We start from the raw sequence: 18,019 nt of genomic DNA on the forward strand, positions 1-18,019 counted from the left end.
TGGTGAATTTCACTGGCTTTGTTTGAATAAGACGGCAGTCCGTATTCGTGGGCTTTTTCAAGGGGTTGTTTGCCATCTAGTGGGTTGTTGGGATTTTGCAGAAAAGCCTCAAGATGGTTATTTTTGTGTCACCCGCTCCGTCACGGGATGGGCAAAAGGAACACGAGCAGCAAGAGCCTCTCCAGGAAAGGGAGGGGATATCAAAGTGAGAATACACGGGCAAGATTTTCCTTACTGATGTAACAACAGCAATATTGAACACACCCAGATACTGCCGCTGACAGCTCACGAGCCATTTGTAAATAGAATAAATTGGTTATTTGAAGTAATTAGTTATTTGTGTCATCAATAAGCTCTCCATCCCCAGAGCACCAAGAGAAAATTGGCATTTCAGCACATAGAAGGTGTGCATTGCCAAGGTGTACCGGTGTGTAAATTTAGTCTGGGGTGTCCACATCTCAGAATATTTTCAGTTCCTGTTACTTAAGGGAATTGCACAAAAAATAAAATTGATTTTTAAAAATAATGTTAATAAGTAATTTATGAGGATGTGGGAAGACATTTTGTTCAAGGATTGAAATAGGGATTTCTGTCTTTATGAGCAAAGTTGCCCCACAGTGTACAGTATCATACATTAGAGTAAGGCTTGTCTTTAATATAAATCTCCTTTTAGTCAACATTATTGACTAGTTCTGTCACTCATTTTTTGAGCAGATTAGAGTCTGAACTAGGGGATTCTTAACGATTCTTTAAGCCTTCTCTAGTTTCTGGAAAGACTCACAATATAATTTTCTAGTATTTTCCTAAATTATTAAAAACATGGGGTTTGGCAAGTGTATGTTATAAGAATGCTCAGCAATCTCTGTAAAACCTTTTCCAAAGTTCAGGTGAGAGAAATCCTCTGTAATAAATTACTGAGCAGTTTCTTGTACAGGGCCCTGCACCCAGCAGGAGGCAGCACGTTACTGCAAAACAATCCAAAACTTCTGTGTGTGACTTCAGCTACAACTCAATTAAACTGGAAAACAACATAACAACACCCGCGGTCTGGTGCCTTGTGCAGCAGCTTTGACAGAGGCTGTGCAGGAGTCGGGAGTGGCTCCTGCAGTTCTGGTCCTCCCCAGGCAGGGAAGGGGGGCCGGGGGGCTCAGCCCCTCCAGGGGGAGGGTGGAAGCTCAGGGGTCTTTTAGAAGGGAAATTCCACATTTCTCCTGCACTAGTTGCAAATAGGACTGTGCTAATACAGGGTGATGTCAGGTTCAAAATGTGTTAATCTGATTTTGTGGTACTTTTGTGCCTGCAGGTATTGCCAGGAGGGCTGGAAGAAAGGCTTCTGACCCTGTTGTGCAGCAGAGCAAGACTTGTGGTGATTCTACCCTCAGACTGTGCCAGAAGTCTGCTCTGGTGCCACAGAGGAACGCCAGAGGGGATCAGCAAAATTCAATTGCTCCCTTAAAGTCCATTTGCATATGTCTTTATCAAGAGAAAAGTCACAATTTACCGTAATTACCATTTTTACTGCACCAGAGCTGAACAGAAAAGCTGGATGGCTCAGCCAGCTGAAAGCACCAGAACCTCAGCCCATGCACGGAGCAGTTCTGGCTCTCCTGTGCCCACACCACACCAAAATAACCAATCTGGGATTTCAGACAGGTGGATTTCACAGGCTGGGCTCCCCCAATTATTGATTGCCCATCCCTTCTATGTCTGGAGCAGAGCAAGGCTGTCCCCAAAGCTCTTGGCTCCTTTGGGATAACACCAAAGGCCAGGTGCTGGACACTCACCTGCTTCCCTTGGCACAGCAGCACCTGCAGGGAGGTGGGACCAGCTGGGACCTCCTGAACCCCAAACATGTGGATATGAGCAGATATCCTGCTCCTGGAACTCTTCTCAAGGAGTCCAAGACCAAGCAGGCCACACCATGGCTTTCTCCATGTCACCACCCAACTGCCAGCACATCCAGGAGCTTCATGGGTCAGAGACAAGCACGTTGCTCTTTTAGGTGGACTTTCCCTGCTCCCCATTTTTGGCCTGTGGAGCCAAAAAAAATCTCCCCACCCAGCAGTCCTAAGCCTCAATCCCCTCCTTCCATCAGCAAATCCTGCTCATCCTCTCCATGCCCATGTTATTTATCCCTCTGCCACCTGCACGTTACTGCCCAAACGCCTGCAGCTGGACCTCTGTCAGCACGGGGAGCCAGGCACTCTCCTCTGTGCCCACCTCTCCAGGAGCTCAGAAAACCTCGTGTGCTCCATGATTAATGGGAATGTTCCAGACAGCTCTGGCAAAGTCCAGCTGAGCACTCTGCAGGGCTGTTTTTCCCAAGCCACGTTTTGGGATGCAGCGATGGCTGAGGGAGTGAGAGCCCTGTAACCTCACACATCAGCTCAGATAAAGGAAAGATGTCTCCATCACAGGCCTGTCAGGGTTTAGGCTGCCCAAACAATCTGTGAGTGTTTGACAAGCTGCTGAAAACCACTGGTGGACAAAAGGCATTTCTGGCATTTTTGGATTTTGTGTCAAGCTGAGTTCCCTAACCCAAAATGTAATGATCAAAACAAGATGCATCTCTCTGCACTTCTGCAGTGACCAGGCCTGATGGCAACTGTGGCTGTAAAACAACATCAGCAACAGCCCAAAGGTGTTAGTGGACACGGTGCTTCCATGATTTCCCTGGTGCTGGCGTTGTCCTGCTCTCTGCTGGCTGGGCAGTGGGACACAGAGGGAGTTCATGGAACCAGCAGCTGTCCCTGGAAGTGTCCCAGGCCAGGCTGGACGGGGCTTGGAGCACCCTGGGACACTGCAAGGTGTGGGACCAGGTGCTCTTTAATGTCCCCTCCAAGCTGAACCATTCTGGGATTCTGTGACTCTCTGAGCTGAGGCACAGTCATGGACAGCTGGAAAAACAGACTCTGCTGTTGCCTAAACACCACCTGCGCCGGAGCAAAGGATCCTCACACTCGTGTCCTTCAAAGCAAGAACAACACCCTGGTCACGAATGTTTTCCCTTGGGCTGGAGGCCCCGCAGCTCAGCCAGGCTGGGCTCTCTGGTCCCTGCTCTGCCCTGGGACACGTGGCCTCCTCCTGCTGTTTTCCCCCAAGGAAAGCTGCTTCCACCACAGGCAGCCCCGGAGCCTTTGCCGGGAGCGCTGTGGTGACGCAAAGTTATCCTTTACAGACTCCCACAAACAAAACCCTCTCACACACACATCTTTTCCACGAAGAGCTGCCAGTGAAAACCAGGGGTTTTTGCTCCTAACCCCGAGGCATTGGCGTTGCTTCTGTCATCCTGGATTTTCAATGACCTTTACCCACGCCCTGGGTGGTGGAACCACATCCAAGGCAGTGGCTGAGCAGTGCCCGGGGGTGGCCGTGGTGCCACTGAGCCCAAGGAGCCACCTGCTGTGGCACTGCCTGGGAAGGATCACTGTCCCCATCCATCCCCTCTAGGACACACAGCCACCAAGGTCCACGCTGATTTTCCTGCTGAGGAGGAGCCGGAAGGGAAGGGCAGGGGCAGAGATCAGGAGGCAAATCTTGGCTCTCAAACAATAGCTATTGTGTAAATGTATTTTTACTTCTGTCCTAAAAAAAACCCAAGTGATTTTGGTGTGTCCTGAAAATTGCAGTTACTTAAATGCCAGGATTTTTGTGGAATCATAAAAGGGTTTGGGTTGGAAGGGACCCAAAGACCATCTTGTTCCACAGGCAGGGCCATCTTTCTCTGTGCCAGGTTTGTGCAAGCCCCACTGAACACTTCCAGGGCTGGGGAGTCGATATCCAGAGAAGATGGACACAACATTTATATTACAGTATCCGCATCTGTAGAAGCAAATAAACCTAAATCTTTTGATGTCCTGAGACAGTGTGAGAGCTGTTAGGGCTGCCTGGGGAGTCTCCTGGAGGGGCTGGGACTGGGATCACTGGGGTGGGACAGAGACCCTGGGCTGGGGCACTGGGGTCCCACGTGGGGGTCCCAGGTGGGGCCAGCCAGGGACATGCATGTCCTGGCAAAACCAACCCCAGCACAAACTGTTTTGAGAGTTCCAGGTCATTTCAGTGAAGCAGTCAAATGAATCAATTCTGATTTTGCTTCTTTCTTTGCCTAATTAGACAATGGGGAGATTTATGGAATAATTGAGCCAACTCAATGTAGCTGTAATTTGACATCTAATTAATCAATGTCCCGCTCCTTCACAGGTGCAATATAAACCCCTCCTAACTGCTGCAGGCATGTCTCTATTGTTTCTCTGGAAAAAATCCCCAATCCAACCCCATTTCTTGTTTGCTCCTGCCACTGGAGCACAGAAGCTGCAGGAATTCTGTCGTTGCCCCCAAACAGCAGAAGAGACCTTGCTGGGTGGTCTCATCCCACAGGTCCCACGGGATGGCCTCGGTGCAGGCTGCTGGAGGCACAGCTGCCTCCTGATGCTGCTGAAAGTTTGGGAAGCAGCTCTTCTCACCAAAATACTGCTGGCTGCCAAGCGGGTGCCGGAGGTCTGTCAGTGGGGAGGGAGGGATTGTGTTCCTGCAGCTGGCCGAGCCTGGGGAGTGCAGGAAGCTGCAAAGGTACCACCAGGACACGCAGGGATCCAAGGAAAATCCTGGTCCTATTAGAGTTAATAGGAGTTTTGCATTTGACCTCAGCAAGGTCAAGGATTTTACCCAAGGAATATTAGTCATCAGCATCGGGATGAATTAGAGGACTTGTCAACAAGAAGCAGGCAAGGTTAGTCCCATGGGTGGCTGAGCTCGGAATTGGAACGGCTGGAAAAATAATGTCCAGCTTATTCCATTTATCCCCGTGCTGCATGCGGGCCCTGCGTGCAACACCTCAGCATTCCCCGCCTGCTCTGTTCCAGCCCATCGGACACGCTGGGGAACGCTTTGTTTGGGATGGAGCGGGGAACTGTGGGGTAACATTTCCTTGGGAAGCTTCCCGGAGCCGGGCTCAGCTCTCACAAAGCAGCCCTGGGAAGGCAGTGCACAGCCTATGGTTCCCGTTTCCAGGAGATCCCATCCAGCCTGAGTCCCACTGGCAGCAGGGTCCAGCCCAGCAGATCCCTGGGGATCGTGTGGATTGCACAGCTGGAAGCCAGCGCTGCTGCCACCCTGCCAGGGGACAGCTGCTCCCGTGCTCCGTCCCCCTGCACCAGGGGAGGTGACAAAGCCCGAGGTGTGAGCCAGCCCTTCCCTGCCAGAGCCCTGGGATCCTTCCCAGCTGAGCCCAGTTGGTTTTGGGTGTTCCTGAGGCCACACACTCACCCAGACTCGGATCCCTGAAGGATGCACGGGATGGGGCACAGGAGTCACGGGGGACATCAGCTCCTCAGGAAAACATGGATTATTGTCCTTGCAGAAACCTGCTCATGGGAGTGGGAGCCAATATTTGGCAGGATTTGTTTCCTAGAGAAGCAGTGCTGATCTGTGAAACTTGGAGGGTTTGGAAATTGCTCACGTTCAGGAAGGAGCAGAGCTGGATTTTGGGTTGGTTCAGGTTAAACCCTAAAGCTGGGTCTGTGCCCCCAGTATGTGGAAGGGACTGGGGGTGCTGGTTTGCACTGGGAGCTCTCTTCCATGGCAGAGTCCTGGAGCTGTGGGCTCTGAGGAGGGTGTTTGCATCCAGCCCTTGTTCCAGGATGTGCCCAAGGACCCTCAGTGAGCTCTCAGTGCTGTCACTGCCAAGGACCAGGATGGTTCCTGCAAGGATGAGCAAAACAACAGAGAAAACACTGCACAATCAGAGCCACCAACGTGGTCCTGGTGGATATTTAAATCCAAAATGTTTTGGATACTTAAATCCAAAGTGGTTCAGATATTTAAATCCAAATGTTGTGGATACTTAAATCTAAAGTGGTTTGGATATTTAAACGCAAAATGTTTTGAATATTCAAATCCAAACTGTTCCGATACATGTTCTTTGAAAAAGAACCAACAAAAGCTATTTATACATTTGCTTGAGAAGTTCCCTACTCTCATTCTGCACTGCATTGATGATCTCTGTGTTTCTCCTTTTAGGAGGGTGACTGGAAGAAGCTGCCAGCTGAATTTCTGTTTCATTTTCCTCCAAGTTTTAATTGAAGTCAGGAGAAGTGTGGCTGGGCTCCCTATTTCAGGGAGCTGTTTCCTGGCACGGCACCCAGGGTGCCTCTGGCTGCAGAGCAGTGCATTCCACATTGCTCCCATCAGGCTGGGCTTGAAGGGAAGGCTGTGAGTGCCTGGTGACAAGCCTGGGGACAGCAGGTGACACAGAGCTGTGCTGGTGCCACACACGAGGTGCAGGCTGAGGCTTGGCTCCAAGGGTAGGAAACACAGAATATTTGGGGTGTAAAAGCTGGTTTTGATGGCCAGCTGATAACTCACCGTTATCAGTGAACTCAGGGTGAATTGCAGGATGTGATTCTGGAACTCAAGGCAATAAATTCCAAGTTCTCACTATGAATTGACTTCATTCCCCACAGACTCAGTGGTTTGTCCTGAGGGCAAGGTGAGGATTTGTTGGTCCAGGTGTTGAAGATTAAATGGACAATATCTCCTTTCCTCATCTCCCAGACCTCCTGTGGAAATCTCCCGTCGTGTGTCCATCCTCACCCTTGCCCTGCTGCTCTTCCATATCTTCTGTGACTGAATTTGGCTTTATCAAGGTTCTTCTGATCACTTTGCCACATTCCAGGACCTGACACCCATGTTCTAGCTGATACAAGGATTTTCAGGAATCTGAACATTTCACGTCTTTCCCAAGAGCTTTGGGGAGTCTGGAGCCAGTTTTGAGTTTTTTGGTTTTACTCCCCACCCTGCACTCCCTGTGCTGAGCCCACCTGTGGCCTCACCATCTTCCTGCAAGTCCCCTGGAGCACCACTGTCCCCTGGGGCCACCATCATGGGAAGTAATTAAAAGTTATGGGGAGAAAAGGCAAGCAGAGATGGCCAGGAGTGCAGACAGCCCAAGAGGAGAAAGCAAACAAGAGAAAGCAAACGGCCTTTTCAGTTTAGCCTGATTTCCCTTTCCCTGGCAGCTCCTTGCTCCAAGGCCCAGGGATTCTCCCCAGAGGTTTGAGGGTGTTTGGGTGGATCAGGCTGAGAACCCCTCTGTCCTGTGAGGCCCAGGCAGCAGAGCTCAGGCACCCCCATGCTGCCAGAAATTAATTTTTCCTCATTCTAATTTGGGTAAATGCTCATTCCCAAACACTGGCATCTCACCTGTCGGGATAACAAACGGCAGAGCTCTGGCAGCCAGGGAGACAAACACAGGAACACTCAGTGCTTGTGAGGGACCAGGCTCCAAGGACAAACATTTGCATTTCGTGGGACAACATTCCCAGCTTTGAGCCAGAAACCTGTGCAGCAGCCACACCAGGGGAGCAGGAACCAAACCACCCTGGCAGATCCCTCAGACCCCACTCCCTCCACTCCCTTTCCAGCCTCAGGCCATCCTCCTCCTCCTCACACTGCACAGCCAGCCTGGGCAAGGCCAGCAACTGCATCCACTGAGTGGAAGGTACAGGAAAAAGCAGGTTTTTCCTCGTTTTTCCACATTTCTGGCAACATTTTTTTTTGCCAAAGATACATTTTGCTAGGTTGGAAAATTTCAAGTTTTATTTCTAGTCAGCCTTGAATGATCTCTGGGCTCATTTCTTCACTTGCAGATTTCTCGTTCTTTTTTTGCCACCCTCTTTTGTTTTCAGTCTCTTCTACAGCATTTCCTCCACTTTGGAATCATTTGAAAGTAACAAAGAAAATCAAACAAACTGGGAATTTTCCAGATTTGCAGAAATTTTGAACAGTTACAGAACGGAGAAGAGAATTAAAAAAAAGGAAAGTTTAAAAATTACATTCAGTTATAAAGTAGAGCAAAACCAGGAAAAAGAGGGAAAATCAAACCAGTTAAATATTTAAAATTATTTTCCAGCCATACAAAATATTTCAAATTTCTCAATTTAAACCTGAAAGCAGCAGCAGGACACATATAAACAATAAAAGGATAAAATCCACCAGGATGAAATAAGGAAAATTAACTTTTCCCACCGAGTTGATTGAGCAAAGCAGCAAGTCCTCACTCCTGGCATTCTCTTGGCAGTGTCCCGGTGCACCTCAGGGCTGGGTTTCTAACCACATTCCCTGGCTGAAGAAGCAGCCCTGGATTTCCCAAGGGAGGGTGGCAGCTGCTCCTGGGGCAGTGTCCCCATGGCGGGCCGTTGTCCCTCGGGCCCTGTGGCTGTGCAGGCTCTGGGTGGCCTGGTGGCCGTCCCGCGGGGTTTGGTGGCCCCGGGCCTACAGGTAGGTGGTGGCCTCGCGGCCGTGGCGCTGGCGGGCCTGGGCCACGGCCACGTTGAGGCACTGCAGCCACTGCTCGGCGTTCTTCTCGTCCTTGGCCTTGAACACGTAGGTCCTGCTGTCCGTGAAGATCTCGAAGGCCCGGGGCAGGCTCCGGTCCCGACGCTTCTTGGGCACCACCTTGACGCTCTGCACCTTGCTCAGCTCGATGGGGCGCTCGTCGGGGTCGTCCTTCTGCACGCGGGGGACAGGCAGCGTCATCCGCGGGGGAACCCGGCCTCACAAACTGCTCAGGGCTCCTGGCAGCGTCCCACGCCAGCCTGGACAGGGCTGGGACAGTGGAAGGTGTCCCTGCCGTGGCAGGGGTGGCACTGGGTGGGATTTAAGGTCCCTTCCAGCCCAAACTACGCTGGGATTCTATGAACTCCTCCTTCTTTGTGGAGATGTTCCCAGGAGTCACCAGCTGCTGCTGCTGCCACATCTTGTGGCTGCCCTGTCCCTGGAAGTGTCTAAGGGGCTTGGAGCAGCCAGGGACAGTGGAAGGTGTCCCTGCCATGGCAGGGGGACAGAATGAGATGGTCTTTATGTCCCCTGAAAATTGGGAACCCAGCAGTGACAGCTCCTGGGCAGCACTCTGGCTGCCCTTGATGTCCCCTGCCATGCACTTTGTGAGTGGGAAAACCACCACAGGCAAAGGTGAGGGGTGAAATCCTCTGGGAAAACCAGAACAGGCAAAGCTGAGGGGTGAAATCCTCTGGGAAAACCAGAACAGGCAAAGCTGAAGGATGAAAGCTTCTGGGAACACCACCATGGGCAAAGCTGAGGGGTGAAAGCCTCTGGGAAGAGCAGAACAGGTAAAGCTGAGGGGTGAAAGCCTCTGGGTAAACCAGAACAGGCAAAGCTGAAGGCTGCCAGCCCCTGGGAGCAGCACCATGGGCAGATCTGAGGGCTGCAGCCCCGGGAGCAGGGAGCAGGGCAGGGAGCAGGGCAGGGAGCAGGGCAGGGCTGCTCTGGACTCACGGATTTGCCCTTGCGGAACAGCAGCTGGTTGCCAGCCAGGGTGAAGTAGCGCGTTTTCCACCTCTTGATGAACTTCCAGCGCACCTGCTTCTCCTTCAGCTTGCCCTCCATCAGGGGCTGCCCGTCCTGGTTGATGCCTGGGGAGGGAGCACAGGGCCAGGGTTAGTCCTGCCCTCCCTGTTCCCCAGCCAAAGGCTCTGCCGTGCTGCAGGAAGGTTGTTCTGCCTTCCTCATTCTCCCAGCCTCCAGCCTTCAGCTCTCACTCCACACAGACAGCTCAGCCCTCAGCCATGTCCTGCTGGAGAGGCCAAGCAGATGGAGCTGACAGCTCACACCCCTCGTCCATCTCTTCTCCTACTCCCTCAGCCATGCCAAACTTCTCCCCACCACTGCACCTCCCAGTTGCTCCCCAGCCCTGCAGTTCCCATTTCTGGCCTTGGGCACTGCCAGGGATCCAGGGCCAGCCACAGCTGCTCTGGGCACCCTGTGCCAGGGCCTCCCACTCTCCCAGGAGGAATTCCTTCCCAGGATCCCACCTAACCCTGCTCTCTGGCAGTTTAAAGCCCTGATATCTCCTATGGGTCTCTTTTTCCTTTCTCTTCTATCTTTCCATCGATGGCCAGGACACAAAGGACTAGCTAGACTGGAGGGCAGTGCAGGCACAGGCGTCTGAGCAGGGATGTTTTTGGATGGGGTGTTTGCCTTGGAGCCCATCCCAGCATCTGTCAGAGGGGCAGTGATCCCTGGCTGGCTGCTCTCCCAGCCCCCCGTCCCTCCAGCACCGCTTTTCCTTGAAAGCCTTCGCTGCCGTCGGCAGCTCCTGAGCCCAGAGCTGCCCAGGGCGTCCAAGTGCCACCCAAGGGAGTGCCAAAGGCTTTATGGCCTCCTGGGCACCCAGCCCCTGTCTGGAAGAGGGCAAACCAACGCCAAGACAAGGCATCAGCTGTAGATAAAGGATGTGTCCTTCCCCCAGCGCTGTTTTCCTTGGCAGCGAGGCTGGCGGGGGGTGCAGTGTGGACTCGTGCAATTTCCTCAGGAAAGACCATAAATATTCCTGTCTCTGCAGGCAGGGAGCGCTTGGAAGGAGATGGATGAATGAAAAGGGGGTTGGCAGAGCCTCAGTGCCTGGGGGAACTGCAGCTGTGATTGCCACGGCAGGAGCAGGCCGTGCTCTGCTCCACGCAGCCCCTTCAGCCCTGACTCCACAGCTCTTCTGGATATTTTTGTGCCAGCACCGAACACAGCACCAGCCTGGCATGGGCAGAGTAAAGCAGAGAGTTGCTTTATCCCTGTATAAATATTGTCACTGCAAAAGGGGATACATTTCCCAGGAGGCTGGTTTGGGCTGCACCCTCTCCCCACATGCTCTTTAGTGGGACAGAACCACGCTTTAGTGTCCCCTGTACTAAAAACTTTGTAATTTCGTTAAATATTGTTCCTTTCCTGGCTCCTGGTTCCACAGGAACATCTTCAATCCCATTCCAGAGCCGTAGAAAAATGTTTCAAGCGAACTAAGAGGGGTAAAGCACAAAAGGCTCAGGGACCAGATGATACCGAGATAGTTTGTGGTCAGGAGCACAACATGAGAAGGGAAGTGAATGTGCAATTTTGGCCTAAAGTGAATTTTAATGGCCAAAATCTTTCAAACCCATGATCTGCTAAGAAATGTTGATCTCTGTAAGGAGCCAGTGGCTTTAGGCAATGCTACCAAAGGACTTCTCCTGTGTATCCACAAAGGAGCCCGGGGGAGTTCTGGTGGCAGCTTCCAAAGTGGCCGTAATGAATCCGATGCCAGCGTGTCTGAAGGGCTGATTAGGAGAGAGAGATTCAAGCAAGATAAGAATAAAACTCTTTTCCAATGTTTTTCTAAGTCCTTCTGCTTATTTTCCTTGCGGTTGACTTCACAGAATCCCAGAATAGCTCAGCTGGAAGAGAGCTCGAGGGGTCTCTCCTGCAGCTCCAAGCAAGGTCACCCACAGGGTCAGACTGGGCTGCTCGTGGGTTTATCCACGTGGGACTTGAAAAATCTCCACAACATCTCTGGGCAAGCTGTGCCAGTGCTTGATATCCTCACGGTGGGAAAGCTTCCACTCACAGGGAACAATTCCTGTCCAATATCCCCTCTAAACCTCTCCCCTTTCAGTTTGAAAAGGTCATGAAATATCCAAAGGTCTTGAAATGCCTATTTTTTCTTAAATCATCTTAATATAGACACACTGACTCTAGTTTAACCCTGAGTAGTTCCTGTTGATGTGTCTTTCTACTTTCTATCTTGCTTTCTTTGCAGAACTACAACACATCCAGCTCTAAGTAGTTTGGGTACTGAATAAAAAGTTTAAAACCCTCCAAACTCTTCCAAGATGAACTTGAGACAGATAAAACCCAAAGCTTTAAATCTTGAATTTGATGAAACATAAAATCCTCCACAAGAATTCATGAATGATCTCAGTGATAATAAACCCCTATGAACTTGAAAGAATGGAATGTGTGGCAGATAAATGCAATTAACCTCGGGGAATATGGATTCGCTCTCTTCCATTAATCACCACATTGGGTTTTGCTGAAAACCTGGAAGGAACACATTGCTGGATGCCACTTTTTATGATTTTCCAGTGAGGATTAGAGCTGGGCTCCTTCATTTCTCTGGATAGCTGGCACTTCAGGAGGGGGATAAATGTATTCCCAAGTGAAGGTGGTGTTGGCTTTCCCAGGGAACTGCAGTTTTCCAGAGGAATTCCCAAACACTCTCAGTTCTTCCCCAATCCCAAATCCTTGCCCATGGCTCCTCTGCAGCCCCAGGGATCCCTGCCTGTCTTTGTGAGCTTCCAGAGGGGGGAAGGAGCTGGAATTCCCTCAATTCCCTCGTGGGCTCTCCGGTGGTTTTGCAGAATGTTTTGTGCAAGAGCTCGTGGAGCCAAACTCCCAGTCCAGGGGGTTGTGCTGGAATGAGGCTCCCAGCAGGCAGCTTGTCTCAACAGGAGGAATCCTGGTGCTTTCCAGCACTCCAGGTGCCTGTGCTGGAGTGGAGCACAGGACGGTGTGAGCTGCTGTTCCTCCCCTGAGCCCAGGGCAGAGCAGCAGGGTTTGTGGGAATGCTGCTCCTCAGGGGCAGGAAAAGCCAATCCAGGGTGATTGAACAGCACTTCTGGACAAGTGTGGCTGTACAAGACATGCTTTGGCACCAGAAGAATGCATGAGGAGGAGTCAAACTTTCTCCAGTTGTCACTGTGGGTGCATCAACCACTTTGCTTCAGCTTAACTGGTTCTTTCCACTCAGGATCAGCTTCCAGCCCCAAAATCCCTCCCAGCTACAGCCAAACAGGAATCACAGAAACATGGAATGGTTTGGGCTGAAAAGGATCTTAAAAATCATCTCACCCCACTCCTGCCATGGCAGGGACACCTTCCCCTGTCTCAGGTGCTCCAAACCCCAGTGTCCAGCCTGGCCTTGGGCACTGCCAGGGATCCAGGGGCAGCCCCAGCTGCTCTGGGAATCCCATCCCAAGGCAAGGCCAGGGCTTTAAGGCAGTGTTTGCCCAAGTCTGGAGGATAAATGGCATCTTGCACCACGGCATCCAAAAAATGCAACAAAACCCCACAAGAAGCAAACCCAGCAGACAATAATAGAAAACAATTTTGCCTCTGAATTCCTTCTTCAACAGGAATTCGGTTGCTAAACAGAATTGCTGAGAGGAAGAACTTGCTTTCTTGCCTCTCAACAAGTATTTCAGATTTCAAAGGGTCTTTCACACTCGGGAATGAAAATAAAAGATGTTTCACAGCCTTTAAATTCCTTACCAATCCAAGGAGACCTCCAAATCCTTCCTTGTGTCAGATCCTACAAACCCAGAGAGACCCTGCAGGGTCTCCCACTCTGCCACGAGCCTTCCCAGCTGCCACAGCTCTGCAGCACCAATACAAAGGTGGAGTTGTCACTCCCTGCAAATTTTTATTCCACTGACCTCCCTCTTCCATGCTGCCTTCCTCAGCTTTCTCATGACCCATTCAGGGAATTTATTTTCTTGATTTTCTAAAGGCCTTTGGAGCTCAGAAGCAAATCATGATACTCACAATGAGCCTTTCTTACAAAAATTCTTTTAAAGTGAGACAAAGAGAGCAACTGCTGATGCAAAGGACAGTTACAGCCAGGAGAGCAGGAGTGAGGCAAGGCTGGACTGCTTAAATGTCTTTGGAAATTCAGACCAAAGTTGCTTCATTAAGCTTTGACATTTTAAACAAGAGTCTCGTTTTCCTCATCACTCAACATCCCTGACGTGATGGGGAAACCACACTGAGAGCTCTGTGGAGATGAAGTTTTAACTGAGAGCAGGGTTTCTGGTCCTGGAGTCCCACGGGAGCTGGGGAAGGAGAAGATGCTCAAACAGCCATGGAATGAGCAGGGGCAGCCCGGCCTGTAGCAGCAGCTGGCCACTCCTGCAAGACTTCCTAAATTCGGAGTTGATGCAGTCTGAAGAGACAATAACTGTTAGAATAAATCTCTGAAACAGCGAATTATTCAAACACTTGGCCAGAACGGTCCAAATTCTTGGCCAGGACTGGTCAGACTTTTATGGAGTGGCAGAAAGCATCTGAGAACAAGACATTCCTCTGCCTGTCAGGGCACTGATCTGGCACTGCTGGCTGCCAGAGAGCTTCAAGAGCAGGGCTCCAGGAGCTTATACTGGGGAAAAAGGCTGGTTTTCCCCATTTCCCACCCACCCTCTTTTCCAATACAGCTGAAGTATTATGCCTTTAGAAGACTTAATCACCATGTCCCTAAGGAGGTGTGCACTGTGGAGTAAATTGTACTAAAGCAAATAATTCTGAGAGTGAAGGAAGCAGGAACCAGGTATTGTTTCTGTGCCAATGTGCCCTGACTTGTGGCACCTGGGTGGGCTGCAGAGGAGCTGGGATGTGGTCCAGGAGATGCAATCCTGTATCTGGACACTGGAGGATGGCTGCAGAGCCCTCCCACTCCCCAGGGCTCAGTGATGGTGCAGATTTGGGGTTGTGTCCCTCTAAGCACACACCAAATCAGGTTTGGTCCTGAATGCCTCACCAAAGATGAGTTTAAGAGAGAATTCCAACTAAAATAGCCACTGGAAAGTTTGGTTTCCCCTTTTCCCACCATAGCCAGACACCCAGCACGACCAGTGAGCTTCACTCCAGGCACTGCAGCCCCCAGGGACAGAGGCAGGACCCCTCTGTACCTGTTGCCTTCTCGGGGTTGTTGCACATGAAGCACTGCCAGGCTCCTGCCTCCTCGCTGTAGCCAAACAAATCAAAGAACCTCACTTCCTCCAGGTGCATCTGAACATTCTCCAGCTCCTGGGAGGGAAGGAGAGAAACCAAACTCATGAGGTGAAGAAGCACCAGTACCCCAAATCCAGAGGGACACAGGGGGTCCTTCCCATGTCTTCTGCAGAGGGACAAGGGGCCAGGGCACTGAGCTGGGCAGGGCAGGGCACTGAGCTGGGCACTAAGCTGGGCACTGAGCTGGGCTGGGCAGGGCACTGAGCTGGGCACTGAGCTGGGCAGGACAGGTCTCTCCCTCCACCAGCAGTAGCAGCTGATCATGAATTATGGATTGGGGCTGGTCTAGGTTTTGTTTTTCCTCTGCCATGCCACTGTCAGCAGCCTGGCCCGGCACTTTTCCCAACAGCTGAACCACCTTGGAACACAAGAGTGATGAGGACAGGCTGAGGGAGCTGGGAAGGGGCTCAGCCTGGAGAAAAGGGGGATCAGGGGAACCTTGTGGCTCTGCACAGCTCCTGACAGGAGGGGACAGCTGCGGGGGTTGGGCTCTTCTTCCAAGTAATAAATGACAGGACAAGGGGAAATGGCTTCCAGTTCTGCCAGGGTATGCTCAGATTGGATACTGGGAAAATTTCTTCATGGAAAGGCCTGCCCAGGGCAGTGGTGGAGTCACAGAAGGGAGTTAAAGCTGTGTGGATGTGGCACCTGGGGACATGGTCCATGCCCGATCCACTCTGCACTCCAGCCTGCCTGAAATAACCTGCAAGGAGCCACTTATTTCAGGAGAGAAGAACCTAATTGGAGAGAAGGGATTTATCTCATGCCCTTGCTCCATCAGCCTGAAAAGCTCAGAGAGCCCCTTGTGCCAGCGTGGCCCTTCCTTCTGCCACGTGAACAGGAAGGAGAGGGGAGAACAGAGCGACCCAAAAATGTTAATTTTGCTCTTAAAAGCTGAGTGACAAAGGGATCCCCGAGGGCATCACCTGGGGACAGGAAAGCAGTCACCACCTCAGGGCTGCCACGGGGGAGGTGGCACAGGAGAGCTCAGCCAGCTCCCTGGGCTGGGCACACACAGGGCTTTGACAAGGAGCTCTGGAGAGCCCAGGCAACCTGGGAGGATCCACATCTGGAAGTGCTTTGCTCCTGGCACATCTGGAGCCGTGCTGAATGAATAAATGAATGTTTTCTGTGGCATGGAGAGGCTGCCCAGTGGAACACAGCGAGCTCTGTGTGAGCCAGGCCCTGGCTGCAGCTCCAGGGATCACCACAGCTGAAGGCATTTCTCAGAATTCAGTCTGGAGTGAAGCATTGATGTCATATATTACTCTCCAGGTTTGAAAAAAATGCTTTAGAATACATACTAGAAAAAATGTATCACCTTCCACTGTCCCAGGCTGCTCCAGCCCCACTGTCCAGCCTGGCCTTGGGCACTGCCAGGGATCCAGGGGCAGCCACAGCTGCTCTGGGCACCCTGTGCCAGGGCCTGCCCACCCTCCCAGCCAGGAATTCCTTCCCAATATCCCATCCTACCCTGAAAAAGCATTTCAGACTCTATTAGAACACAATGCATAAACTTAGTCTTAAATATAGCAGACAATGTTGATGCTGCCTTTGCATCAACACACTTCAAGCCATTAAAATTAAAAGCACTGTATTTAATGAAGAAACCACACCCCCAGGATTTTGCTTCCTGGACTACTGGCAGAGGAATAACACCAACAAATACAATAATTTTGTCCAATAATTCACAATGTCTGAAGTCCTATTAGCAGTAAGAACTTTTGAGATGACAAATTGCAATTATGACAGAAGCTGAGGAAAATAAGGACTAGGTCATGCAGGGAATGTTCCAGGCAGATTTTTTTGGAATTGCAAAAGCTGAAGAAAACCTTCTCTATGGCAGTCCTAGTCCTCATTCCCAGAAAACCGAATGGAAATTGCACTAGAGACAAACTCGGGCTCTTAGTAGTAAACAAAACCAGAACAAACTCTGGTTCTGTGTTAATGAACAAAACCAAAGCAGAAAGTCAATCCAGCACCCTGGTCACTGGGAATTCCAGACTTTCTGTGCTGCCAGGCTCTGACCCCCAAGAGAACTCTGCATTGACCTGAGGCCATGGAGAAGCTTCCAAAATGGAATGATGGAACTGGGATTGTGGGGGTGGAGTTTGAATAGAAGTGTGTGATATTACAGGGTGGAAAACTCAGAGTTTAAGGGTTAGAATATAGTAATAGATATAAAGCAAGATGGAGGTTTTAGGGCAGAGGCTGCTCCTTCTTCACCTTCTTCTCCATGGGTTTGGGTGGTTTTTTGTAATTGGATAAAAAGTCCCCATTGCAGGCACGGGTGGTTGGCTATTGGGTTAAAAGTAGAAATAATTTAGGTGTCATTTCTTAATTGGACAGTTTATCCTTAAAAGCCTTGTAGAGAGATATACAGCTTCATTTTTAGTGTGTTAGAGTGAAGTGCTACAGAACCTAGGGTTTCTGAGACTGTGACATGGATAAGAACTAATAAACATCTGAGTCCCAACAAGAAATATCTCACACATTTAATCCCAACCCTGGCAAAAAAAATCCAAAAAACAAAAAACAAGACTCCAGCCTGAGACACTGCCATGGAGTGAGGAAAGCTCCCAGACAGGCTGGACTCCTGCACCTGAGCAGTGCCAGGGGTGCAGCCCTGCAGATCCCCTGAGCTGGGACTGGTGCCCACACCCAGCTCTGCCCTGAGCCCTGTGCTCCCCAAACCCTTCACTCTGCACCAGCTCTGCCTTTGGGTGAGTGGAGCTTGCCAGGGGCTCGAGTTAAGCCCCTGCTGAGCAGCAAAGCTGCTCTAAAGCCTCTGGATGAGCCAGGCCTGGATTCAACAGCAGCTCAAATCCTTAGCACAGCTCCTCTGGGTGTGAGTAAAACTGGCCCCAAAGCTGCTCTCAGATTTGGGGGACCCCACTCCTCTGACCCCCAGCAAGAGTCCCCACTTCTTCACCACATTATCCTGGCAGTGCAAAAGGTGCTCCTAACAAAACTCTGCTTTTAAACCAGCCATAATATTGGTAATTTAATCCTATTCCACCAGACATCTTCATGCCCACAATATTCTGAGAGAGAGTGTTGTAAAATCATGTTTGACAACTCATTTCATCCAACTGAGCTGGATGGAGATGCCCAGGAATAAATAGATATTTGTTTTCCAATCCTTCAGTGGCCTTTTCCAAGCAGCTGATTAATAGCTTGGAAAGAGCACTCACTGAAATCCTGGAGGCAGAAAAGAGCTTTGGGCTGCAATCCCTTCAGCTCATGGGGGTAACTAATGGCACATGTGCAGACAAATAACTCCATAAAATCCAGGGCTGTGTTTAGCTGGGTGAACTTCCAAGGGCTGCAGCTGAGCTGAGTCTAGAGCTCCAGACTGAGCAGGAACAAACCCACGTGCAGCATCCCTGCTCTTCATGCCATGGGTCAGCTC

At 50.8% G+C, this 18,019-nt stretch overlaps 1 protein-coding gene across 2 annotated transcripts in view; it reads right to left on the reverse strand.

Moving 5' to 3' along the window:
- Positions 1 to 8,271: 8,271 nt before the first annotated feature.
- VEPH1 (ventricular zone expressed PH domain containing 1) overlaps positions 8,272 to 18,019 on the reverse strand; it is a 47,132-nt gene continuing 37,384 nt past the window's right edge. For both annotated transcript variants that reach the window (XM_041467613.1, XM_041467612.1), the window contains 3 exons: positions 14,505 to 14,622; positions 9,295 to 9,431; positions 8,272 to 8,508 (listed from right to left, as the gene is read on the reverse strand). In XM_041467613.1, coding sequence (XP_041323547.1) covers positions 8,272 to 8,508; positions 9,295 to 9,431; positions 14,505 to 14,622 — 492 coding nt within the window. The remainder of the gene's footprint in view (positions 8,509 to 9,294; positions 9,432 to 14,504; positions 14,623 to 18,019) is intronic.

Source organism: Pyrgilauda ruficollis, unplaced genomic scaffold, assembly GCF_017590135.1.
Source record: "Pyrgilauda ruficollis isolate IOZ18807 unplaced genomic scaffold, ASM1759013v1 scaffold21, whole genome shotgun sequence".
In the NCBI taxonomy this organism is placed as follows: Eukaryota; Metazoa; Chordata; class Aves; order Passeriformes; family Passeridae; genus Pyrgilauda; species Pyrgilauda ruficollis.